A 26,544-nucleotide genomic window follows, 5' to 3' on the forward strand; every position below is an offset into this window, starting at 1 on the left:
CTGACCTTAGGTAATCCACCCACCTTGGCCTCCTAAAGTGCTGGGATTATAGGCATTAGCTACCCTGCCCAGCCAAGTTTTACATTCTTTTATTCCAAATGATTATTTATATTGCAGAAATTTGCATGTATGAAAGACTCCAAATGGTATATGACAGAGCTGCCCTTCATCTTACCCTGTGTGAAAGAAAAAGCCTGTGCTTCCAGCCTTCTTTCTGAATGAGATGGAGTCCTCCTCCAGAACTGCCCAAAGCCAACCATTTCCGTGACACGGCTATGCTTGTGCACTAAAAATGTGAAGAGAAGTGTGAGATAAGCACAGCTACTTAACCAAATAGACTATCCACTGGAAATAAACACTGAGGATTTATGCACCAGGCTCGTTCCCTCACTTTACCCTCTACCCAAATGGATACAACATGACACTTATTCTCTAATTCTAGAATAGTAAAAAATACTGATGAAAGAACATTTTGTTTTTAAACTTCTAAATGCATCTCAAAAGGCTGAATAGGCTCCATTGTATGAGTAATTTTCCCTTGGCAAAAGCTGGCTGTTAGACTGTTCATATTTTGTGTAATTTGGCTAGGTCATTCCAATGATGACTACAACAATGGAAGACCAAGGAAGTTACGAGAAGATAAAGCAACCACATTAATCATTCATCCATTTAAATAATTTCCAGTCTGCACAAACACCACAAAACATTCACAAGTCTTAAGGTAGGTGAGACTCTATCAGAGAAAGCAGTGGCCATGCTGCACCCAATACCCTGTGGCAGAAGTTATTAGTCAGTTAAGAGACATTCCCAATCCTCTTCAATTTTGTTGCTTTTTACTACAGAAGTTGGAAACCCTAAAAGGGTTTGTTATGTAACTCAATTCTAGCTAGTATGACCAAGGCTGCTGAGGGCTTCTCAGGAAGGGAAGCTTTACCTTCCCAGATAAAAGGCAGAGCCTATGGAATGTCTTTGCCCTTTGCCCCCACTTCCTTGACATGTTAATGAGAACAGTAAGACTGGAGAGGAGACACATATTACAAATGCAACTAAAAGCTAACATATATACATATGGTAGAACAGGAAAAATGGGAGCCACTTATATCAATGGGCCACTACACTAAACCCAGACCACTAATCTCCTATGAGATTATAAACATCTTTACCACTTAAGCTCCTACTAGTATGTTATACCATACTGTAACTTGCAGTTGAAAAAATGTCTAGCTGATATCAAGCCTCAAAATTGCTACTCACGTTACTTTGCCTATCACTTCCTATTTTCCCTTTCCTCACATGCTAGTACTTTAGGGCAGCAGCAAAAGTATAAAAATGAAATTATTTTGGTACTAGTTATGAAACCTTGGTTCTTACCATGTCATTCCTGAGTTTAATCAAAATAACTCAAGAGTTTGAAGGAAGCACATAGTTCTTTGAATTCCAAGGACAATCAAAACACATAGTTATTGAGAAAAGAAAAATCGCTCAGGGCAGTCTGAGCTATGTGAAATATGCAGGCCCAGAGAGAAATGAATATGAGCTATCAGTCATGACCCTACTCTCTGCACCCAGGCCTGGGGGCAACTGTTTAAAGTTTTGTCCCTAACTAGCTTCCTCACCTGTTATCTTCATGTCACTGAAATCTGTGACTCAAAGATGTCACAGAGATGCACATAGATGTATAGCCAACCAATAGTTTTTGTTATTTTGATATAAGTTGTTGGTAAACAACTCAGAATCTGCCTCTTCTTTTCCTTTAAAAATCCACTTGGGCCGGACAAGGTGGCTCACGCCTAATCCCAACACTTTGGGAGGCCAGAAGTTTGAGACCAGCCTGGGCAAATAGAGTAAGATCCCATCCCTAATTTTAAAAATTTTATTTTTAACAAATCCAACCAGGCACAGTGGCTCACGCCTATAATCCCAGCACTTTGGGAGGCCAAGGTGGAAGGACTGCTCGAGCCCAGGAGTTTGCAACCAGCCAGTGCAACACAGTAAAACCCCAACTCTACAAAAAAAAAAAAAAAAAATACAAAAATTAGCTGGGCCATCTAGTGTGGTACATGCCTGTAGTCCCAGCTACTTGAGGTGCTGGGGCAGGAAGACTGCCTGATGCCAGTTCAAAGCTGCAGTGCACTGCAGTGTGCTATGACTCAGCTATGAAACCTGTGAATAGCCAGCCACTGCACTCCAGCTTGAGCAACATAGTAAGACCCTCCCACTCCCCCCCCATCTCAAAAAATAATCCACCCAGCACTTCGGGAGGTCAAGATAGATGGATTACTCAAGGCCAGGTATTTGAGACCAGCTTGGCCAACATGGCAAAACCCCATCTCTACTAAAATGTAAAAATTGGCCAGGCATGGTGGTAGACATCTGTAATCCCAGCCTCTTCAGTGGCTGAGGCACAAGAATCGCTTGAACCTGGGAGGCAGAGTTTGCAGAGAGCTGAGATGGTGTCACTGAATTCCACCCTGGGCAACAGAGAAAGACTCATCTCAAAAAAGAAAAAAAAAATCCACTTGCTGCTAATCAAAGTGTATTATTCAAACCAACTTGTATCTATGTGGCCAGGTTGTAATCCTCAAGCTTGGCCCTAATAAACTATTTATATTATTTTTGCCTTTGCCTCAGTTTTGCTTTTCAGTCTTTTTTACTCCTTTTGAGATTGGGTCTCACCGTCACCCAGGCTGGAGTGCGTGGAGCGATCACAGCTCAATGCAGCCTCAATCTTCCTGGCTCAAACAATCCTCCCAATTCACCTTCTTAGTAGCTGGGACCACAGTCGCCCACCACCACATCCAGCTAATTTTTTGTTTGTTTTTTTGTTTTTTGCTTTTTGAGATAAGAGTCTCACTCAGTTGCCAGACTGGAGTGCAGTGGTGCGATCTTGGCTCACTGCAACCTCCACCTCCTGGGTTCAAGCGATTCTCCTGCCTCAGCCTCTGAGTAGCTGGGACTATAGGCATGCACCACCACATCCAGCTAATATTTCATTTTTAGTGGAGATGAGATTTCACCATGTTGGCCAGGATGGTCTTCATCTCTTGACCTAGTGATCCACCCATCTCGGCCTAATTTTACTATTTTTTGTAAAGATGGGGTTTTGCCATGTTGCCCAAGCTGATTTGAAACTCCTGAGCTCAAGCAATCCTCCCATTTCCACCTCCTAAGTTGCTGGGATTACAGGCTTGAGCCACCAAGCCAGGGTACTTGCCTCGGCTTCTTCCTTTTAGGTCGACATTGTGCCCAGAGCTAACTAACTTTGGCTTTGCTCCCTAAAATGAGTTATACCAGATTCCCTGTTTTGGAATGACCTTAGTATAACTGCAGTGGTTCATGTTATTCAAAATGTAATGGGGTTGCGGGGCTCAGCAACCAATACCCCAAAATATGGAGTTTTGACATGCTGACAGTCCTAAGAAGCTGCCTCAGAATCAAAGTCCCTTTAACCCTGTCTTGTTATCACCCCTCCACCAAGCACAGAGAGGGACTCTCTCCAGAGGAATTTCCTTATCTGACCAAGAAAGCTTCTTTCCAAAAGGGGCTAGGCTCAGTGGCTCACGCTTGTAATCCCAGTAGTTCGGGAGGAAGCAGGAGGATTGTCTGAGGCCAGGTGTTTGAGATGTGCCTGGCCAAATCATGGCTAAACTCCGTCTCTACTAAAAATACAAAAATTAGCAGGGCATGGCAGCAGGTGCCTGTAATCCCAGCTACGTAGGAGCCTGAGGCACAAGACTCATTTGAACCCAGGAAGTGGAGGCTGCAGTGAGCCAAGATCGTGCCACTGCACTCCAGCCTGGGCAATGGACTCTGTTTCAAAAAAGAAAAGAAAAAGAAAAAGAAAGGAAAAGAAAGAAGAAAAGAGAAAGAAAGCTTCTTTTCAAAAGAAATGCAATTGTCCAAAACCCTTTCCCTAGGGATCTCATCAAATAACCAAGAAACATCAACCATTAGAGAAGAGACTGGGAGTCTTCATCATGCTCAGATAGGCTTTTCATTTATATTCCTGAGGGCAGCTCCAAAAGAGTATCTGGGGGATTTTACCTGCATAAATCAGATTGTTCCTGTGCAACTCCATCCCTCATTTTCCCATGTCTGCCTCCCCCTTGCTACATCTATTCATTTCCCTAATGATTTATTGCCACTCAAAACAATCGTCTACATTCTCCATATCCCCACTTCTCTATGAAAAAGGGTACACAGGGCCGGGCATGGTGGCTCACTCCTGTCATCCCAGTGTTTGGGGGAGACCAAGGCACAGGATTGCTTGAGGCCAGGAGTTCAATGCTACCATGAGCTATGGTCTCACCATTGTATTCTAGCCTGGGCAACATAGCAAGACCCTATCTCTATAAAAACTTTTTTAAAATTAGCCTGGCATGGTATCAACTGTGTTTAGTCATAGCTACTCAGAAGGATGAGGCAGGAGGATTGCTTGAACCCAGGAGTTTGAGGTTACAGTGAGCTATGATCTTCCCACTGCACTCGGGCCTGGGCAATAGAAAGAACCTGTTTCAAAAGAAAACAAAAAGAGAGAAAAGAAGATTTTACATGCCTTTTTTCCTACTAAATCTTACTTTTATTAGTTGATTTTCAGCAAACCTTCACAGGGTAAAGAGACCCTTTTCTCTTGGTCTTTGTGAGATATACTCATTTATACCATTTTCTTTTCTTTTCTTTTGAGACAGAGTCTCATTCTGTCACCAGGCACCAGGCTGCAGTGCAGTGGCACAATCTCGGCTCACTGCAACCTCTGCCTCCAGGGTTCAAGCAATTCTCCTGCCTCAGCCTCCCGAGTAGCTGGAACTACAGGTGCGCACCACCATGCCCAGCTAATTTTTTTGTATTTTTTAGTACAGACAGGGTTTTACCATGTTGGCCTGGATGATCTCAATCTCTTGACCTCGTGATCCGTCCGCCTTGGCTTCCCAAGGTGCTGGGATTACAGGTGTGAGCCACCATGCCTGGCCTACCACTTTATACTCAATCAAATACATTACTTTCTGAGAGAAGACAGCAAAACACTTATGGGGAAAAATGACGCAAGTCAGCATCACAGTTTCTGGGGAGGTAAATTAGAATTCAAAAGACAGCTCAAAAATAAAAAAGAGCTATGAAAATGTTACTGCTATATAAAGTGTCAAGCTAAAAGAAGATGGTTGAGGACAAATTAACAACAAGTTTATTTGGGCCAAGGTTGAGGACTGCAGCCTAGGACATACTTCGAAGTTGCCTTGGGGAATACTCTGGAAAACAAGAAACTCGAGTTTTCAAAAGAGGCTGTTTGTCAGGAATTCTCATTGGTTTATAGAAATAACACTGACTAGTGATTGGCTATACACTCTTGAACTATAAGGTATACTGCATTTTATCACTGGTTGGCATCAGTTAGCCTAGTGCCCACATAATAGCAAGTAGCTTCAAGAGGTAATTATTTAGTTCAAGCAAGAGTAATATGAGACTGCTGCTTCACTCCAATGCTTCTCTGGGCCTGATAATTTTTGTTTTGTTTTGTTTTTTTTTTTTGAAACAGGGTCTCACTCTTGCCCAGGCTAAAGTGCAGTGGCATGACCTCAACTCACGCAAGTCCACCTCCCGGGTTCAAGTGATTCTTGTGCCTCAGCCTCCCAAGTAGCTGGGAATACAGGCATGTGCCACCTTGCCTGGCTAAGTTTTGTATTTTTAGCAGAGACGGAGTTCTGCCTTGTGGGCCAGGCTGGTCTTAAACTACTGGCTTCAAATAATCTGCCCACCTTGGCCTCCCAAAGTGCTGGGATTACAGGCATGAGCCCCATTCCCAGCCTGGGCCTGATGATTTAAAGGGGCTCACATTCCTCAGATAAGAAGTTTATTTTCTTCTTTTTTTTCCCCACAAAAGTATGACTAGGACAGGTAAGAACACCCAATATTCCACAAAACGTAAGGAACTAGAGGGTAGGGGCACATGTAACAGAGAGCACATGAAAATGAAACTGATACAAGGATCAAGAAATTCACCTTTAGACGACTGGAGTCCAGCCGCAGGGCTGAGAGTAACGGATCCAGAGACTCAAACTCTGCGAGAACATGGCTGTAGGACTCTGGTATCACTGGCACAAAAGTCATTTAGCCAGAAAGCTGAAACTTGTTGAATGATAGGTACAGTATTCCTCACCTGAATAAAATCCACAAAAATATAATTTAAGAAGCCCACCATTCATTTAACATGCATTTACCAAATATGTGGGAAACATAGGGAAACATGAGAAAGTTCCCACTATACAGGTGCTTAGAAAGAAAACACATACAGGTAACATTGTATACCACAGCATGTTTACATTGTGTCATTTCCTGACTCAAACTCCCACAGTGTCAGATAGGGATTCTCAAGGCCCTCCATAATCCTATCCTCCAGTGTTATCTAACAGTGTGAGTAGGCAAAATAGGCAGAGTAGGATTTAGGAAAATTGGCCTATGTCCTCTGAGGCAAAACAGCAACCCTGCTGCTGCATTTCTATGAGTAGTAAATCTTCTGTCTTTAGGAGTCTCTCGTTAAAATGCAATCTTCTGTAAAGGCCTTAATTTATTAACTTATCAGCAAACCGTACATTTATCAGCTAACAATTTAATAGTTCTTAATAGGAATCGGCCACTAGGCCTCTCTCCAACCTAGCAGAAAACTTCCTATAGAAAGTGGTACTGATGCTGACTAGGCTTTTTTTTTTTTTTTTTTTTAGACGGAGTCTCATTTTGTTACTCAGGCTGCGGTGCAATGGTATGATCTCAGCTCACTACAACCTCCACTCCCCAGGTTCAAGTGATTCTCCTGCCTCGGCCACCCAAGTAGCTGGGATTACAGGTGCATGCCAAGTAGCTGGGATTACAGGTGCATGCCACTACACCTGACTAATTTTTCCTATTTTTAGTAGAAATGGGGCTTCACCATCTTGGCCAGAATGGTCTTGAACTCCTGACCTCCTGATCCACACACCTCAGCCTCCCAAAGTGCAGGGATTATAGGCGTGAGCCACTGGGTGCAGCTGACTAGGCTTTTATCTCAAGGAAAACAGAAAGGGCAGCAATAAGCAAATATATAAAGAAGAAAAAATGCAGAATATACTAGAAGAACACAGTTTAGTCTGGTTGAAACACAGGATACAAGCAATGGAATAATGAAAGAAAAATCTGTAATCATAATTTGGGCCACAGTTACAAAATACTTTAAATTTTTCAAACCAAAGAATCTGAACTTAATTTGGCAGGGAACAGAAAGGAATTAAAGAATTTGGTGTTGGGAGGTCACATAATTTCTGTACTGTGGGTAGCTAGACACTGGAAAACAAAGACTTGAGAAAGGGGGTGGGTGGTATGAAAATAAGAATAAAACATTTCAATTACTCATAAGTCTGGTGGAAAAGGAGACAACCTCTCCTAACTTCATCAATGGGGAGATTTTTAAACAGATTTGTAGCTAGTTGCTAAAAGTAGAGTCTAGAACAAAAGGGACTGAAGATTCAAGAAAAAGATAAAACCATGGTACAGGATCAAAAAGGGATGGAAAGGAGTGATAATATTATAGTGTCTCTTCTACTTGTGATCTTGAAACAAAGAAACTCCGAAGTAGATAGGTCATTTTGCCTTAATCTCTATGAAAACAGAAAGTCCTGGAAGTTATTATACAATGGTGGGGAGGAGGACACACCTAGTTAAGAGTTAAGTTCTACTTGAAAAAAAAAAAAAAAAGAATTTAACAGAGATAAATAAAAACAGCATAAGCAATGCCAATTCTCAGAGAAGCTGCTGGATGACAGTGTTAAACCAACTAGAACTTTATACATTTATGTTTACTCTCCCTGAAATGACTGCTTCCCTTCCAGGTCTTTTTATCCAAACATACCCAGCTTTCAAGATCCCACATGAGCCCTGCTTCCTAGAATTCTCAAGGTGGAAAAAGACTTATAGGTAATTCAGTGAACATGTCCACCTAATTCAGAAATTAGTTTTGCCCTAGATCCCTGAACATTTTCAGCAATAGAAAGAAAGCACACTGTCATGAAGCTGCCAATTCTACTCCTCCACAGGGCTCACTACTGTTACAAGGTTCTTTTTAATACAGTGCTGAAGCCTGATCACTTAGAACTCTACCATACCAATAGTATGTAGCTTCTACAGTTGAAGGAAACAAGCTGTCTCTTTCCAAAACAATCCTTCAGTATTTGAAAAGCATTATTAGGTCTTCTAAAAATTTAACATTCCTAGTTCCACCATCACTCGACATGACATTTTCCAACCCTGTCTCTGTTTCAGTCAACCTTCTACAGAGGCACTTTAGTTTGCCTAAAAATGAGGTGCCTCGAACTCAGCATAATACTCCTTAAGTAGTTGGATAAGCCCAGAATAGAGTAGAAACACTAACTTCCTGGATCTAGACACTATGTTTCTATACTACAGCCTAAAAGAGTATTAGCTGTGTTTAAGTGGCCATGTCACACTACTGATTCAGCAGAGCAAGTAGTCAACTAAAACCCAAAGAAATTGTTTACATAAATAAAATCTTCTTAGCCAGTAGCTAAGCAAATTGAAAGCTGCTATTAATCAAATGCAACGATGGATATAAAAAGTATCTAGAAATGTACAAACTCAGTATAAACAGGAACAGCAGAATGCTGATAATTGTTCAAGTTGGGTTAAGTGTACCTGAGGGGTCATTTTACTATCCTACCTTTGTCTACATTTGTAATTTTCCATAATGAAGTTTTAAAGGTATATACTTAAAATTGTACAAACCTTCAATAGCTCCACTTCTTTATAATCTGTTATCTCGTCCCTATTTCTTTTTCCAGCCTTATTTCCCATCTTAACCTCTCTCCTATTCTCCAACTACATTGGACTCAACTCTTTTTTTTCTCTTTCATTCTATAAATTTGCTGTGCCTCCATGGTTTAATATATGCTGTTTATGGAATCTTCCCCCATTTACCAAAACCCTATCTTTCTGCAAAGCTGAGTTTAAACGTTACTTCTGTGAGGTCACTCTACCAAAAACTAAGAACATAGAAGTTGGCGACAAATGCTTAACCAAAGTAAATGAAACAACTTCTGTGAGAGCTCATAAATGGTAGAGCTGAGATAAGAATACATGTCTCCTGAATCCAAATCTCATCATCTTTCCATTATCGTAAAACAGTAGTGTTCGCTGCCCACACATCAAATGCAACTATGTTTTTTTGCCCCAGTAGGTGCGTGGAAGAAAGAAGAGGAGAAAGAAATAAGACAGAGAGCAAAAATAGAAGAAATGAGAATGGGAAGTTGCAGATTCCCTCATTTTCACAAAGGGAAGTTCTATACAAGAAGAAATGATCAGAAAACAACTCTCCGCCCCAGACAGACAAATGGCGACCGACTCATTCATACATTCATTCAACGGTCTGAGTGCCTACTATGTTCCAGGCACTGAACACACCGCTGGAGACACATGGATGAACAAAACACAACCCCTGGCCACAAAAAGCTCCTTGCCTAGTGGAACGACTACCTTTTTAACAGCAGTAGCCTTAATATCTTGAGATCTCGAGAGGAGACCCAGTAACCAATTTTCAAAGCCAGGCTCACAGACTAGCAGCCCGGAGGTCCCAGCTCCACCACATCCAGGCCAGTACCTCGCAGGTCTCAGTGGATCTTGTCTCCCGGCTTAGCACCAGGGAACTCACCATGCACTAACAGCGGAACGCGAACTTCAGTCTCCAGTCTCTCCTCCCGTTCCCCCCTTCCTTGCTGACGTCATCCAGGAGAGCCGCGGACCTGGGGACAACGCTACTAACGGCACTTCCTTGTCACGTGACGAGTCACGCCCCTCCTTGCGCGTCGTCCCTCCCCCTCAGGCCGCGGTCGAGATTACGCTGTCTACGGCCTGCAGGCGGAGGGCCGTTGCCGGCTGAAGACACGGCGCCGACTGGAACCGGAGGAGCTCTAGGGCAAATGGTTGGGTCAGTCAGGATCCCAGGACCCTTCACCGCTTGAGACCGGAGAGAGGAAACGAAACAGGCGGGAACCCGTGGGGGAGGGAGGGAACTAGCGGAAGGTGTCATGGCGGCCGCGCTCTTGAATCACGTGCCCAAGGGCCCGCCTTGGTATTTCCGGTCACGTGCCCTCAGACTCCGCAGCCAGCGATGGAGCCGAGACCCCCCAGAAACAGAGGCGGTGGCAACTGCTGCGGCCACTGGGTTTCAGCCTCTTCCGGGCAGCGGCTCTAAGAAGCTCAGCGGAACTCGACTGGACCCAACACAGTTAGTTACTTCCTGCCTAGAGTTGTAGCTTCCACCTGGTAAGTTTAGACCGAAGAATGCGGGCGGGTGGGTGGGCGGGTGAGGAGCTGACAGGCCCGGGGGCCGCAAAACGGCGTGGATTCTACCCCTTTTCCCAGCGTCCCTGTCGCCGTCGTCACAACGCCCAAGCCTACCGTCTTGTTTGCCCTTACCCCGAGACGAGGAAGTGGCGACCCCTAATCTACTTGCCTAAAGGAAGCCGGCTCATCCAGTGAGAGCCGGGACTTGAAGCTTTACCCAAAGCCAGGATCATATTTGGCTTATGAGAATGAAGTGAAGGCCTCTTCCAGACAGAGAAGCCCTTCCCGTTGGGAAATGTGCTGCTGAGTCTGGGATTCTGTAAGAGACAAGCTCTCACTTTGGTATCAGCACGCACCTTTTGCTTCCACCTGTCAGTCTTAAACTCTCAACGTGTGCCAGTCCACACACTTCTAGTTTTTGGTCATGCCCAATTTGATTGTCATATGATGATGAAAAACGTACCAGCACCTGGATGTACGTAATTTTTTGTTAATCGCCCAGTGTTCTCAAAAGCTAAATTAAATAAGGTGGTGACTTTTTTTTTTTTTTTTAAGAGACAGGCTTGCTCTGTCGTCGTGGCTGGAATGCAGTGGCATTATAATAGCTCACTGTAAGTTCGAATTCCTGAGCTCAAGCGATTCTCCTGCCTCTACCTCCTAAAGTGCTAGAATTAAAGGCTTGAGCCACCGTGCTTGGCCCCCGTTGATGGTCTCCTATAGTATCCTCACTCGCTTTTTTTTTTTTTTTTTTTTTTGAGAACGAGTTTCACTCTTGTTTCCCAGGCCGGAGTGCAATGGCGTGATCTCGTCTCACTGCAACCTCCTCCTCGGTTCAAGCGCTTCTCCTGCCTCAGCCTCCCAAGTGGCTGGGCCCACAGGCGCATGCCACTATGCCTGGCTAATTTTCATATTTTTAGTAGAGATGGGGTTTCACCATGTTAGCCAGGCCACTCAGCTGACTTTTAGCAGTGCAGCAGATTGATAAATTTGAGTCTTTCCTATGTGATATTAAATGCACATTACAGTACAAATGTGAAAAAAAAAAAACAAACTAAATTCAGATAGGGCTTTTGAAAAATGCTAGGAAGATTAATGTAGTGAGGGAGAAGAATCAGTTAAAAGAAGTGAAGCCAGCGATCAGCACCACTCAGTTGTGAATGCTTCCAGTGTACTGCACTCAAGGCTTGTAACCTCTCCCTGCTGGTACTGTGTGTCCTGCCCTCTGATAACCTGCTTCTCTGTGCTATTTTATTCCCTACTATCAAAATGTTGTTTGGTACACCTTGAGCTTTCCTAGCATTTTGGCCACCTTTTATCTCTGTCTTATGGATACAGCTGATAGAAGTAACTTTGTGCCCTTCTTTCTCTTTCCTGCCTTCATTGTGGCAGTCTCAGGCCTTGATCTAGTGGTTCCTCTTTTCACCACTTTAATTACCAACTGATTACTCTTCTCTCAATTTTGGTAATGCACTCTTGTCAGCATGCAGTATTTATTAGTGGATATGAGCATATTTTCCTTTATCATGCACCTCTGTCGAACTTTCCTCCTCCTGCCTCTTCCCTGCACTGCTGTAAAAGGTTCTAGTGCTCAGTCCTAAAATTGCCACAGCAGCTATTCTCCTTAATATCTTCCTTGTCTTTGAAATTATCCTTAAAACTACATTTTGGTCACTCTTACATGCTTCTAAAGTTATTCCCTGTAATGCTGAATTGTTAAAACACTTTTCAGTTGCTTGATGGTGAGTGGCATTCCAAATCTCCATTTTTGTATGCTGGCAAATATAACAGTGCTCTCTAGTAATCCTCCTTTCAGAGGATAATTTCTCTTTCACTTGTTTCCCCCATTTATCTCTTGCACATTGGAAAAGGGGATGTAGGTAATGGATATGCAGAGGTGCAGTAATTTAGAGATTTGTATTCAACCAGTTCAAATTCTTCCCTATCACTGTTTCTTTTTAAGGGCAAGATCCAGTTATTAGAATCTGTATGAGAAATGGTACATTGATCTGTGAATTGAGAGCTATAGGGCTTACTGGAGTTTAGGTAAGGATGTATACGCAAAGATTTCTTATTATGTCTTACCAAGGGATTGTATTCTTTTAACAACAAGATCTTAATGATGTCATTGATATTTCTTGGACTCTTACTATAGGCCAAACACTATATTACTTGGGTGCTAATATTACAGAGAACCCAACATATATGGCCTCTCTCCTCCCTTTTGAAGCTTGCAATCTGTCAGGGGATGTATACATTAAAAGAATTACATTAAAAATTATTTTGTAGGCCGGGCGCAGTGGCTCAAGCCTGTAATCCCAGCACTTTGGGAGGCCGAGGCGGGTGGATCACGTGGTCAACAGATCGAGACCATCCTGGTCAACATGGTGAAACCCCGTCTCTACTAAAAATACAAAAAATTAGCTGGGCATGGTGGCGCGTGCCTGTAATCCCAGCTACTCAGGAGGCTAAGGCAGGAGAATTGCCTGAACCCAGAAGACGGAGGTTGCGGTGAGCCGAGATCGCGCCATTGCACTCCAGCCTGGGTAACAAGAGTGAGACTCCGTCTCAAAAAAAAAAAAAAAAAAAATTTATTTTGTAGTAAGTGCCATGAAGAAAATAATAGGAGACTTCAGCTGGTAACTTTGAAGCTTAGCATAGACTGAAAAAAAAAATGAGTAAAAGTCAGTTAATGGGAAAGGAAGAGAATGTACAAAGGCTCAGAGCAAGGCATATGAAATTAGATTAAGACAAATACATTTTTAACTGCAAAAAATGCCTTTACTAGAGATCTTGCTACTTAAAGAAGTCTTATAACAGACTACTTCATAAAGTCGTCTTCTAAGTAAAGCTAGGTCTTCATTGACCTGATCTGTTTAAATGTAACCTACACCAATAACTTTCATAAATTTCTGTGGCTGTTAGAGAGTTCTACTGGGAAGAAGTGTTTGCCACTCATGCACTCAAGAAAAACCTGGAAATCACAGAAGGCACGGTAAGATAACACCAGGGATTCTATTAAATCTGATTCTGAATTCAGTGATTCTGAAATTGGTCTTGAACTATTAACAGAGGTGCTACAGATGACTAGGAAAATTTACCAAGCAAATTAGCTCTGAGACAATTAAGCTCCCTATAAATGAATTTTGATATGAATGGTTTTACATGTTATGTATAAGTGTCTGTGGCTGGGCATGGTGGCTCACGCCTGTAATCCCAGCACTTTGGGAGGCTGAAGGGGGCAGATCACCTGAGGTCAGGAGTTCGAGACCAGCCTGGCTAACATGGCGAAACCCCATCTCTACTAAAAATACAAAAATTAACCAGTATGGTGGCATGTGCCTATAATCCCAGCTATTCAGGAGGCTGAAGCAAGGGAATCACTTGAACCTGGGAGGCAGAGGTTGCAGTGAGCCAAGATGACACCACTGCACTCTAGCCTGGGCCACAGAGCAAGACTCCTTCTCAAAAAAAAAAAAAAGTTATGTTCTTCCCAGTTGATATAAAATAGTTCTGTCTAATGTATCTCCACTGTGCAGTTTCTCTGTCTTCATACATTTTCTTGCCTTCTCAACTCAGAAAGGTTTTTGTATTATTTTCCAATACTAACACTTTATTTGTGCTACTGTAAGCCCAGTTATTTGAAGACTTGCTCTGTCAGCTGTCCTTGCTCACTGCTTGTCTTCCAACTACTGACATACTTTAAATTATCCTATTTAAGTAGGATAATGAAGTATCAACATACTTAAAATTATCTGCTAACTTCTCCCTAAAATCATCCCCTCTCATCTTTCTTAGATTTTAACTCATTTTTGCTAAAATGTAGGCCCTAATTTGTATGGTTTTCAGTCCAGTTTCATATTCTACAGAGTGGGCTTTTTAAAATATGTTATCTCTAAGTCCAGACCTCAAGTGATCAACCTGCCTCAAAACATCATCTCTACTAAAAAAAAAAAAAAAAAAAATACAAAAATTAGATGGGCATGGTGGCAAGCATCAGTAACCTCAGCTACTCAGAAGGCTGAGGCAGAAATATTGGATAGTTATATGTTTATTTTAAAGAGTACTAGAAAATTAATGTTAAAGTATTTCAACTAATGATTTCATAGATCTTATAAAATTTTTTTCATAAATTAGTTTAAAAGGACAAGTGATAACATGTATTACATAAATTGAAAATAATAAACTATTGAAAATAGAAAACACTGTTTTCAAATTCTGACACTAGCAACCCTAACGCTTTCTTTAGGTACCTTATAAACATTTGGTTTGATAGAGAATAAACTCTTGGGAAGACATTTTTTAAATAACTAGTATAAAATACATATTTATTACAGATCAGAAAAGTAAAAGAACATTTAAATCATCTGTATTTTTTATCACCCATAATCACTATTAAATTTGGTATCTATCCCTCCCACCAGTCACATATATTTGCAGAGTAACATAGTGGAATTTCAAGGACAGATTGACCCAGATTCAAACCCAGTTCTGGAACTTCCCTGATGCTTTAAGAAAGCATCTTGATTTCTCAGACCATTTCCTTATCTACAAAATGAAACTAATAATAGAACTTACCTCATGGGGTTATTAACTGGGGCCTGATTGAGATAATGCCTATAAGAAACTTAGTCCAGTGCCTGACATATTATTAGGCATTCAGTAAATTCTAGATGATAGCGAGTATTATTTTGAGACAGTGTCTCACTCTGTCATCCAGACTGGAGTGCATTGGCGTCATCTTGGCTCACCACAGCCTCCATCTCCCCAGGCTCAGGTAATCCTCCCACTTCAGCCTCCCGAGTTGCTAGGACTACAGGTGTATGCTCCCAGCTCCAGCTAATTTTTATAGTTTTTGTAGAGACAGGATTTTGCTATATTGCATGGGCTGGTCTCGAACTCCCGGTCTCAGGCAATCTGCCCGCCTTGGCTTTCCAAAGTGCTGGGATTACAGGCATGAGCCACCCTGCCCAGCCTAAATTTTAGATTTTTTAAAATTTAAGAATATGGGCAGGCCAGACTCAGTGGCTCACGCCTTTTATCCCAGCACTTTGGGAGGCTGAGGTGGGCAGATCACAAGGTCAAGAGTTAGAGACCAACCTGACCAACATGGTGAAACCCCATCTCTACTAAAATATAAGCATTTGCTGGGCATGGTGGCATGCACCTGTAATCCCAGCTACTCAGGAGGCTGAGGCAGGAGAATCCCTTGAACCCGGGAGGCAGATGTTGCAGTGAGCTGAGATCATGCCACAGCACTCCAGCCTGGGCAACAGAGCAAGACACCATCTCAAAAAAATTGTGTGTGTGGGGGTGGGGGCGGCCAGGCACGGTGGCTCACGCCTGTAATCTCAATACTTTGGGAGGCTGAGGCAGGTGGATCACCTGAGATCAGGAGTGCAAGACCAGCCTGGCCAACATGGCAAAACCCCATCTTTAGTAAAAAATACAAAAATTAGCTGGGTGTGGTGGCGGGCGTCTGTAATCCCAGCTACTTGGGAGACTGAGGCAGGAAGAATTGTTTGAACCCGGGAGGAGGAGGTTGCAGTGAGCTGAGATCACACCACTGCACTCCAGCCTGGTTAACAGACGAGACTTTGTGTCAAAAAATAATAATAATTTAAGAATATGGAATCAAACTGCATTTTTTTCACTGTATCTTTACATGTCATTAAATAATCTTAAAACAGATTTTTATACTTCAAGAAGGGAAAACTCTCTAATCAAAGTCTTAAGACATCAAAAATTCAGTTAAAAAGTGGTATTATTTATTAAAAAGGTGATCCTTTATCATATTTGGTATATGGATATCAAAACTGGGGATTGTAAGAAAACAGAAATTCTTAGAGGTGAGTAAAAATCACCTAATAATGAACTTGAATGTATTTTATGATTACATTTGTAAGGTGGGTACAGATAAGGTAAGCACAATTAAAAATAAGGAAAATTGATGTTAGGGTTGTGACATTATAGAATTTTTAAAATCCCTTTTTAATTAAAAGCGGTCATCTAATTGGGCTTTATTCCAGCATTTGCAAATACCTATTAATGCAAACTATCTCCACCTGCATGACTCAGCAGTGTCTCACACTCATCATGTCCAGAAATGAATTTCTTATCTTCACTTGCAAATCTGCTCTTCCTTCTCATTAATTTCTGAAAATGGTACCACCATTCTCATGTCAGTAAGGCTCAGAGATGGGGAATGGGCAAGCAACCATGACCCTTCCTTCAGCACTTGAACAATGTTCATTCTGCTTCTTCAGTGGTCCTCCTTGTCCCTTCCTCTCCAGTCTCTCCTGCTGCCCACAGATTAATTTCTAAAATACAAATCACTCCCGTATTCAAAAGTCTTCAGAAGTTTTCTGTTGTTTACCACATAGGGTGGCATTCTCCACCATCTGCCTCCATCTTAACTGTCCAACCTCATATCCTGCTGATCATCATGAACCTTATGCTGTATCCTAAGCAGACTACTTATTCCTAGTGAGTTTCAATCCATTGCCCCAAGCTATTCCCTTTGCCTCTGACACCTATTTCCCTTTACTTTTTCTGTAGAAGTCCTCTCTTCAAGACCCAATTTATAGCCAAACTATATATAAAAAAGAATGAACTGTTACATATGCAACAATATGGTGGATTTCAAATAACATGTTAAGTAAAAAACTAGAGACAAAAAGAGTACATATTGTATTATTCCTTTCATATGAAATCCTAGAACAGTTAAAAATGAATCTGTGGTGTTAGAAATCAGAATAGTTGCTGGAGGTTGGAGAAAAGAGATTGACCTGAAGGAAACATGAGGGAATGTTCAAGGGTGACTGAAATGTTCTGTCTCATTTTGGGTAATTGTAAATGGGTGTGTACTGTTGTCAAAACGAATTAAACAAAATGCCTAAGAGCTATGCATTTGTTGGTTTGTTAATTATACCTGTTTTTTTAAATGGCTTTTAAAAAAATTTGTGGCAAACATTTCTGGTGGCTTTCTGAGTGAAGAAACTGTCTCTGAGTCCTAACTCAGAACATTTTTGTATCTCTTTTGGGACTTCATGTTGTGGGTAGCGAGTGTCTGAGGCTGGTGGCAACAGTGGTAAAAAGAATTTGCCAAGACACTTGTAGGTAAGTAAAGGCAGATTTGTTACAGAAAGTAGGAAATATGTTGCAAGAAAGCAACATGCAGTTAGCAAACAGAGCTGACTGGAAGGAGACAAAGGCTTCCTGGGGGTTTTACAGGATGTTGCTTGTGCTGAAGAAGGCTACATGCAGAACTGATAGCACCAAGGTTGCAGTGTGCTAACTTGCATTTTGCTATCAACTGAAGGCCTGGTGATAAGTCCAGCACAGAGAGATTGTGAGTTATTTGCACGGGAGGGGTATGTGTCCTGCACCATGAAGAAAGGCTGACTTGTAGCTTATCTGCCTTTTTTTTTTTTTCTTTCTTTCTCCTGCTCCCACAAGCCTGACTCCTTTTCCCTAATTAGGACTCTACACACGTTATAATTTGCGTACACTAATAAATAGCACAGATACACACATACCTTGCTCGCTGCATGGGAAGATCTCTGAAAGCAGAAATCACAGACATTCATCTTTGGATAGTCCCCAGGCTCCTTGGCTCAGTACAAATTTATTGGATAAATATATTCACACTGACCTATTTTCTTTTTTTTTTTTTTTTGAGACGGAGTTTCACTCATGTTACCCAGGCTGGAGTGCAATGGCGCGATCTCGGCTCACCGCAACCTCCGCCTCCTGGGTTCAGGCAATTCTCCTGCCTCAGCCTCCTGAGTAGCTGGGATTATAGGCACGCACCACCTTGCCCAGCTAATTTTCTGTATTTTTAGTAGAGACGGGGTTTCAGCATGTTGACCAGGATGGTCTCGATCTCTTGACCTCGTGATCCACCTGCCTCGGCCTCCCAAAGTGCTGGGATTACAGGCTTGAGCCACCGCGCCCGGCCGACCTATTTTCTATCTCTTCTCTGGATAGAATAGCCTGTAAAGACCTATAAAAAGGGTATCTGACTAATAATTGAGATAACCAGCTTCAAAGAAAGCAAGATTTCACTTTTTTCCCTTATATTGTTTAATTCTAACTCATTGTTTGAGTGAATAAGAAGGAATTTTTTTAATCCATTGGTTTGTTTTGCTTTGTTTTCAGACATAGTTTCACTTCCATCCCCAGGCTGGAATGCAATGGTGCAATCTCAGCTCACTGCAACCTCTGCCTCCCAGGCTCAAGCAGTTCTCCTGCCTCAGCCTTCCAAGTAGCTGGGACTGCAGGAGCACATCTCTGTGCCTGGCTAATTTTTGTATTTTTGGAGGGGGAGTGGGGTTTCACCGTGTTGCCCATACTGGTCTCGAACTCCTGAGCTCAAGCCATCCACCTCCCTCAGCCTCCCAAAGTGCTGAGATTATAGACAGGAGCCACCGTGCCCAGCCATATTTATTAATCTTAAGAGGTGATGGTTTAAGTAGCTTTTTGGGTGTTTTTTTTCTTTTTAATAATATAACAGTTTCTGGTTTCTTATTGTTTTTAATGCCTGCCATGCTTCTCTTCCTTATTTTTCCATTATGTTCAAATAGAAGTTTGCAATTAATTTTGAATAACTACAGCAGATCCAGTATTTTACTGTTCCCATTTTATTTGTTTAGAAACAGGGTCTCTTTCATCCAGATTGGAACACAGTGAGGTGATTATAGCTCACTGCAGCCTCAAATTCCTGGTCTCAAGCAGTTCTCCCACCTTAGCCTCCCAGGTAGTTAGACCTATATGCACTATCACACCTGGCTGTTTTTTTCATTTTTTGTATAGATGGAGTCTCACTTTGTTGACCAGGCTGATCTCAAACTCTTGGGCTCAAGTGATACCTCCTGCCTTGGCCTCCCAAATCACAGGGATTACAGGTGTTAAGCCACCTCACTCAGCCTGTTTTCATTTATTTAACCTCAGGAAAAGTGTTTCAGTAAAGCTTCACTTATTTGCCCAGGGCAGATGTAATTCTTAAATTATATTTTAGCCATTCCTCTGGGAATGAAAACTAAAGTCAGAACTTCACAAGTAATGGCATATATGTGGCATTGGTGCTACAACAACTTTCCCCATTCCAGCCCATGACAGACATCACCATCAGTCAGCAATCTTTCTTACTGAGCCCAGACAGCCTCAAAGTTCCTTTCAGCCTCAAATTCCAGACAGCCACACTCAAGCCTGGAGGATTTGGGTTGGGCATTTAAGATTCCCACAGGCAGGGGATGGGGCTGGAGGGACCACATTCTTTCCTAGATAATAGCCATTATACCAACTGGCCAAGACATGGAAAGCAGTTGAAGATATTTGAATATTAAAAGATAGGAAATTAGCATGTGTTATTCTCTGAGTTTTAGTTTCTGGTATACAGAAGAAACAGACCAGAAATCAAGAAACTTTGGTGTGGTTTCAGCTCTGGGAATAGTTCTGGAAAGGCCCCACAAATTTTGCAGACCTTAGTTGTTTCAATTGAAACAAATTTGAACTAAATAATAAATATGATTGTAATTCTAAAGTTTTACAATTCTGAATATAGACTGTATAAAAGACCACACATTTACAAACTGTGTGTATATGATTGAAGAATATAACTGGGGAAAATAAATTGATAATAGTCATTAGCATATAAGTGTTATATAAATTTACATCTGTGATATGAGCAAAATGAAATTTAATTGTGGAGGAATTCTGCCATGCAGCTTTATCTTCAACTTTGAATGAGAAAAGAGACTTTCTTCTTCCCTGTTAATTTCCTACAGTTTAGGTTTTATATTTGAAAGGGACCCTAGAAGTCAACAAATTCAACCCTGATTGATGTGTGGAATAATTTTTTCTTCATCTTTTTTTTTCTTTTCTTACCACCTCTAGCCACCATGGCAACCTCATCTGAAGAAGTTTTGCTGATTGTAAAGAAAGTACGTCAAAAGAAGCAGGATGGAGCTCTATACCTCATGGCAGAAAGAATTGCTTGGGCACCTGAAGGCAAAGATAGATTTACAATCAGTCATATGTATGCGGATATTAAATGTAAGTCAGCTATACTAAGTTCTGATGTATATGTGTGTCTCATATTTGCTAGTATTTTTATTAAAAGATTGTATAAATAATCTTTGTGTTTTATATCAAAAAATAACCATGTAGAAATAATTACAAAATGGGGTAACTAAATATATACTATTCTATAACCTGACCTTTTCAGTTAATAATAGAACAGGTACAGGCTTATATATAATATGTAAATCTACTTCACGTATAGATTCTCCACACACTTTAAGAGTTGCATAATACTCCACTGAATGAATATACAATCATGTATTTAACCAGCCCTCTGTGGTTGAACATTTAGGAACTTTCCAGCATTTCTTTTATTGCAAACAATGTTTGCCCTACTGTCATTTCAAGGTTGTGTGTGTAGGATACATTCCTGTAAAGAATTTCCTGTTTAATAGTTGATGCAATTTTTGGTGGTGGTGTTGGTAGAGAAAGAGTCTTCCTATGTTGCCCAGGCCGGTCTCAAACTCCTGGCCTCAAGCAACCCTCCTCCCTCATCCTCCCAAAGTTCTGGGATTATGGGTGTCTACCACCATGCCTGGCCAGGTTTATACATTTAAAATGCTGATAGATGATGCCAGATTTTCCTTCACTAAAATTGTACCAGTTAGTCAGGTTGTCTGATCTTTGCTTATGTGGCCATCTTCTGTTGAGAAGAGAATTTCTTTTTATAAATTTTTTTTTTTTTTTTTTTTGAGATGGAGTCTTGCTCAGTCACCCAGGCTGGAGTGCAGTGGTGCGATCTTGGCTCACTGTAACCTCCACCTCGTGGGTTCAAGTGATCCTCTTGCGTCAGCCTCCCGAGTAGCTGGGATTACAGGTGTGCACCACCATGCTTGGTTAATTTTTGTGTTTTTAGTAGAGACAGGATTTCACCATGTTGATCAGGCTGGTCTCGAACTCCTGACCTCATGATCCGCCCCCCTCAGCCTTCCAAAGTGCTGGGATTACAGGCATGAGCCACCACACCCAACTTCTTTTTATAAATTTCAAGCATGAGCCAGGCACAGTGGCTCATGCCTGTAGTCCCAGCACTTTGGGAGGCAGAGGCAAGTGGATCACCTGAGGTCAGGAGTTTGAGACCAGCCTGACCAACATGGTGAAACTCCATTTCTACTAAAAATACAAAAATTAACCGAGATTGGTAGCATGTGCCTGTAATCCCAGCTACTCCAGAGGCTGAGGCAGAAAAATCACTTAAACCCAGGAGGTGAAGGTTGCCATGAGCCAAGATTACACCATTGCACTCCAGCTTGGGCGACAGAGCAGGACTCCATCTCAAAAATAAATAAATAAATAAATGATCTTGAATAGGAGAAACTTAGGGTAATCAACTCCTTGACAAATTATTGTACTTTATAATCATTAATATGAATTCATTTATTTCCCTGGACGTAAGATTCTTCTAAATAAAATTCTGTGATACTTTCAAGCAACATGATACGCCCCAAAACAGACCACCCTCAACTTGCAAGTGCTCAGTTTATAAACTGCTTTGTGTATAAACCACTGCCCTGCCCCAAAGACTTACTTCTACTTTGCTGCAGAAAATGACCACGATCCCTGTCTTTCTCCACTGAAATAATTTAGAATCTTAATTTTCAAAAAAGAATACTATTTAAAATTTATCATAGCTCAGTACTCCTAAGCCTTATAGTCTTTTGTCCACTATCCTGGTAATAGTACCTCTTTTTAAAAGTTTATTTCTATGAGAATGCCCTGCAAATTTCTGTTAGTAGCTAATAGTCTTAGCTGCTAACATTTCTAAAATAATAGACTTATAAATTAGGAACTGTCTGCAGTAGCACCTCTCTCAAATGGGAAGCTAGCCCCATGGCTTTGTAATACACACACTCATTGTGATAACCACAGTGTACAATAAAGAGTATGCCCATCTCCAGTTTCTCTACAATCCTTCCCAGTTATTGGTGAAAGGAGTACGTACCCAAAACTAGATCTGTACTAGAACAGTTTCACCTTGAATATTTGAAGGTATGGCCACATCTGAAAGAAGGAATCGAAAGTTAACAATAATAAATTACCAATGTGAAAAGCAGCAGTAGGTCTTATCATAGCTGACAAAGTTACAGAAAATTTTAAAGAATGGTACAGTGAATACTTATGTAATATGCCCCACCTAGATATTATAGTTATTATTTTGCCATATTTGCTTTATTGTTTTGTGTGTACACTTTTGTTGCTTATAGTACCATTATCATACCAAAAACATTTTAATAATAAACAGCCATTGTTGGCTGGGCATGGTGGCTCACGCTTGTAATCCCGGCACTTTGGAAGGCTGAGGCGAGTGGATCACAAGGTCAGGAGTTTGAGGCCAGCCTGACCCACATGGTGAAACTCTGTCTCTACTAAAAATACAAAAAAAAAGTTAGCTGGATGTGGTGGTGCATGCCTGTAATCCCAGCTACTCAGGAGGCTAAGGCAGGAGAATCTCAAACCTGGGAGGCAGAAGTTGCAGTGAGCCGAGGTCAGTCCACTGCACTCCAGCCTGGGCGACAAAGCGACACTCCGTCTCCAAAAAATAAATAAATAAATAAAAATAGCCATTGTTACATTTCCATTGGTTGTCCCAATAATGTTTATAGTTTAAAAAAAAAAAAAGCGTCCAATCTAGGTTCGTGTAGTTGTCATCTTTTTAGTCCCTTTCAGGGTATAGCGTTGTCAAGTATGAAACATTCTGAATATTTCTGATTGTCTCCTCAAGGTTGTAATTGATTCCTGTATACCTGTATTTTTTATAAACTGAAAATCAGATCTAAAGGCTTGAATATATTCACCTTAAACATTTGGTCAAGAATAACAACATACGTAGTGTTAGGTTGTCTCACTTTCAAGGAAGCTGTGTTTGATAACTTGATTAAAGTGGTGACACCAGATTTCTTTAACATAAAATTACGTATTTCCCTTCCAAAATGAATAGGTGAGCCATGGCTGCATTTTGCAGTCTTTTGGATCATGATAGGTCATTTTTATTAATGATAATGTTGATTGGGGTCAGTTGTTTAAAATACTTTCAGAAAGCTTTAAAGAGGTCTGCCCTAGTTGAACGGAAGCAGAAGCCCATTAATATCTGGAGGTAGTAGCAGTGGGTGAGAAGTGCTGCACAGAAAGAATACTGAAGAAGGACACAGAGTGTTAGTGAATTTGTTGAGCATGCTGTGGTTATATGAGATCATTTATGAAGAGTGCATTCTGCAAAAGCATCAATATTGGAATGGGGCAGTTAAAACCCAAAGGAATCCTGAATCTTCTTGGAAGAAGTAACATATTGTATGGTTATTTCCACAGTGTGAGTGTCATCATCTAACTGCCCTCATGCTTCTTTTTAGGCCAGAAAATTAGTCCAGAAGGAAAAGCTAAAATTCAGCTTCAGCTGGTCCTACATGCAGGGGACACAACTAACTTCCATTTTTCCAATGAAAGCACAGCAGTGAAAGAGCGAGACGCAGTAAAGGACCTTCTTCAGCAGCTGCTGCCCAAATTCAAGAGGAAAGCAAATAAAGAACTGGAAGAGAAGAACAGGTGGGAGGAAAAGAATAGCCTTTCGAAAAGAGATACTGGGTTCTCTCTAGTTTCCTAGTAGGGTAATAGTTTGTTAGCTATCCCCACTTTATTTTGTTTGTTTGTTCTTTGAGACAGAATCTTGCTCTGTCGCCCAGACTAGAGTGAGGTGGTGCGATCTTGGCTCACTGCAACCTCTGCCTCCTGGGTTCAAGCAGTTCTCCTGCCTCAGCCTCCCGAGTAGCTAGGACTATAGGTGCATGCCATCACACTCAGCTAATTTTAGCAGAAACAGGGTTTCACCATATTGGTCAGCCTGGTCTCGATCTCCTGACCTCAGGTGATCCACCCGTCTTGGCCTCCCAAAGTACTGGGATTATAGGTGTGAGCCACCAAGCCCAGCCCTCTGTCCCCACTTTTGCTATGATACTGTAATGTAGGAAAATGTGGGCTCTAGTATCTTTAACTCAGTGTTTAGTTTTCAGCTTTAAAATCTTACTGCTTATTTGACTTTGGGCAAATGAGAATGTGCAAACCTAGAAGTTGAATTAACTGCATCACGCCTAACATCTGCTTAAGAGCAGAACTGAAATTGGAAGCTGCTAAAGTTCCTTAATTTATTTTCCCAGTTCTCTGTCACAGAGAAGATCCTAAGCCATTAGAAGTATGCTTATGAACAAGAAATCTAAAATGATTCACACTTTGAAAAAGGGAGACAGTATGTAAAATACTGAATTGGGTTTTTTTTTTTTGAGACAGTCTTGCTTTGTCACCCAGGGTTTCACCATGTTGGCCAGGCTGGTATCGAACTCCTGACCTCAAGTGATCCGCCTGTCTCGACCTCCCAAAGTGCTGGGATTCGGATTGCAGGTGTGAGCCACAGTGCCTGGCCACAATTTCTTGCAATATGAATTATTCCATTACCAATATCTTTCAGGCCATCAGTGCTTATATCTGTACATGCTTATTACCATGAAAAATTTATTGCTGAGGGCGGGGCATAGTGGCTGTAATCCCAGCACTTTGCAGGGCTGAGGTGGGTGGATCACTTGAGGTCAGAAATTCAAGATCAACCTGGCCAACATGGTGAAACCCTATCTCTACTAAAAAAAAAAAAAAAAAAAAGTACAAAACTTAGCTGGGCATGGTAGTGCATGCCTGTAATCCCAGCTACTCAGGAGGCTGAGGCAGAGAGTGGCGTGAACTTGGGAGGCAAAGGCTGCAGTGAGCTGAGATCTTGCCGATGTACTCTAGCCTGGGTGACAGGGAGACTCCATCTCAAAAAAGAAAAAAACAACTTCATTGCTGGAAAATTTCAAGCATACCTCCTCTCCTGCCTTTTCACTTTTGTATATCAAAGAGAATACTTCATCCCTCCATATCCAGGAGTTCTACATCCACAGATTCAAACAACTTTTGATCAGAAGTATTCAGGAAAAAAATACCAATACAGTAATTAAACATAATACAAATAAAAATACAGTATAGCAACTATTTACATAACATTTACATTGTATCTGATATTATAAACTAGAGATGATTTATGTATATGGGAGAATATATATAGGCTGTATGTAAATACGCCAATTTATTTAAGGGACTTGATCATTCTCAGATACCAACGGATGACAGTACACTACTGACATGGTGATCTTTGAATCACTGGGATACAGAAATGAGTAAGATCAAACACATGCCCTCAAAGGGTTTAATCTTTCCTTCTTTACACCTCCTCCATTTATCACCACTTCATTTGTTCCTCCAAAAATGTGGGGTATTTTGCTTTTAATTACTGAAAAATGAGCTGAATGACCTCTGCTGCTCAGTCATCACAAAATAAAAGTTGTGTGTTTCAATGTTTTGTGTTGCCAAAATCTTTTTAAAATGTACCTAAATGGTGTTTTATTCTAGAAGTTCAGTTATAATCAGTATATTCTGTCTTACAGAATGCTGCAAGAAGATCCTGTTTTGTTTCAGCTTTATAAAGACCTTGTTGTGAGTCAGGTGATCAGTGCTGAGGAATTCTGGGCCAATCGTTTAAATGTGAATGCAACAGATAGTTCTTCCACATCCAATCATAAGCAGGATGTTGGCATTTCTGCTGCGTTTCTGGTATGTGACCCTTCTAGATTTCTGAAGTAAAAAAAAAAATGCAAACCTCAGTATATGTCTTAGGACCATTATTTCTTTTGTAAAACCAGCATTTCCTTAAAGGAAGTGAATGGAAAATTCAGTATCCATGGTATTCTCTGTCATTATTGAACTATTATTATTTTTGTTTGTTTTTAAGAGACAGGGTCGTCACTCTGTCAATCAGACTGGAGTGCAGTGGCACAATGATAGCTCACTGTAGCCTCAAACTCCTGGGCTCAAGCGATCGTCTTACTTCAGCCTCTCAAGTAGCTGGGACTAAACATATGCACCACCTTGCCTTGCTAAATTTTCTTATTTTATAGAGCAGTGGGCAGCTCTTGTGTTTCCCAGGCTGGTCTCAAATGCCTAGCCTCAAGCAGTCTTCCCATCTCAGCCAGCCAAAGTTCTGGGATTCCAAGTGTGAGCTACCACACTCAACCTCTTCCAAAATTTTTTTTTTTTTTTTTTTTTTTTTTTTTTTTTTTTTTT

At 41.3% G+C, this 26,544-nt stretch overlaps 2 protein-coding genes across 10 annotated transcripts in view; one reads left to right on the forward strand and one right to left on the reverse strand.

Moving 5' to 3' along the window:
- The window catches only part of HPS5 (HPS5 biogenesis of lysosomal organelles complex 2 subunit 2), a 43,573-nt gene extending 33,751 nt beyond the window's left edge, over window positions 1–9,822 (reverse strand). For 2 of the 7 annotated variants that reach the window (XR_004257616.1, XM_032240918.1), the window contains exons 1-3: window positions 9,689–9,822; window positions 5,998–6,154; window positions 176–286 (exon numbers count right to left, since the gene is read on the reverse strand). Coding sequence is in view for 6 of the 7 variants with exons in the window: in XM_032240918.1 (XP_032096809.1) it covers window positions 176–286; window positions 5,998–6,105 (219 nt within the window). In the remaining variant the exon portion in view is untranslated. Of the gene's footprint in view, window positions 1–175; window positions 287–1,371; window positions 1,788–5,997; window positions 6,155–9,513 lie in introns of those variants that run through there. The other 5 variants (XM_032240919.1, XM_032240920.1, XM_032240921.1 and 2 more) reach the window with 5 other exon arrangements.
- Window positions 9,823–10,145: 323 nt separating this feature from the next.
- The window catches only part of GTF2H1 (general transcription factor IIH subunit 1), a 48,435-nt gene continuing 32,036 nt past the window's right edge, over window positions 10,146–26,544 (forward strand). For 2 of the 3 annotated variants that reach the window (XM_032240924.1, XM_032240926.1), the window contains exons 1-4: window positions 10,146–10,302; window positions 20,218–20,376; window positions 23,751–23,943; window positions 25,869–26,034. In XM_032240924.1, the coding sequence (XP_032096815.1) occupies window positions 20,223–20,376; window positions 23,751–23,943; window positions 25,869–26,034 (513 nt within the window). In that variant the 5' untranslated portion in view covers window positions 10,146–10,302; window positions 20,218–20,222. Of the gene's footprint in view, window positions 10,303–20,212; window positions 20,377–23,750; window positions 23,944–25,868; window positions 26,035–26,544 lie in introns of those variants that run through there. The other variant, XM_032240925.1, reaches the window with a different exon arrangement.

Source organism: Sapajus apella, unplaced genomic scaffold, assembly GCF_009761245.1.
Source record: "Sapajus apella isolate SASKATOON/1434 unplaced genomic scaffold, GSC_monkey_1.0 scaffold47, whole genome shotgun sequence".
Classification (NCBI taxonomy): Eukaryota; Metazoa; Chordata; class Mammalia; order Primates; family Cebidae; genus Sapajus; species Sapajus apella.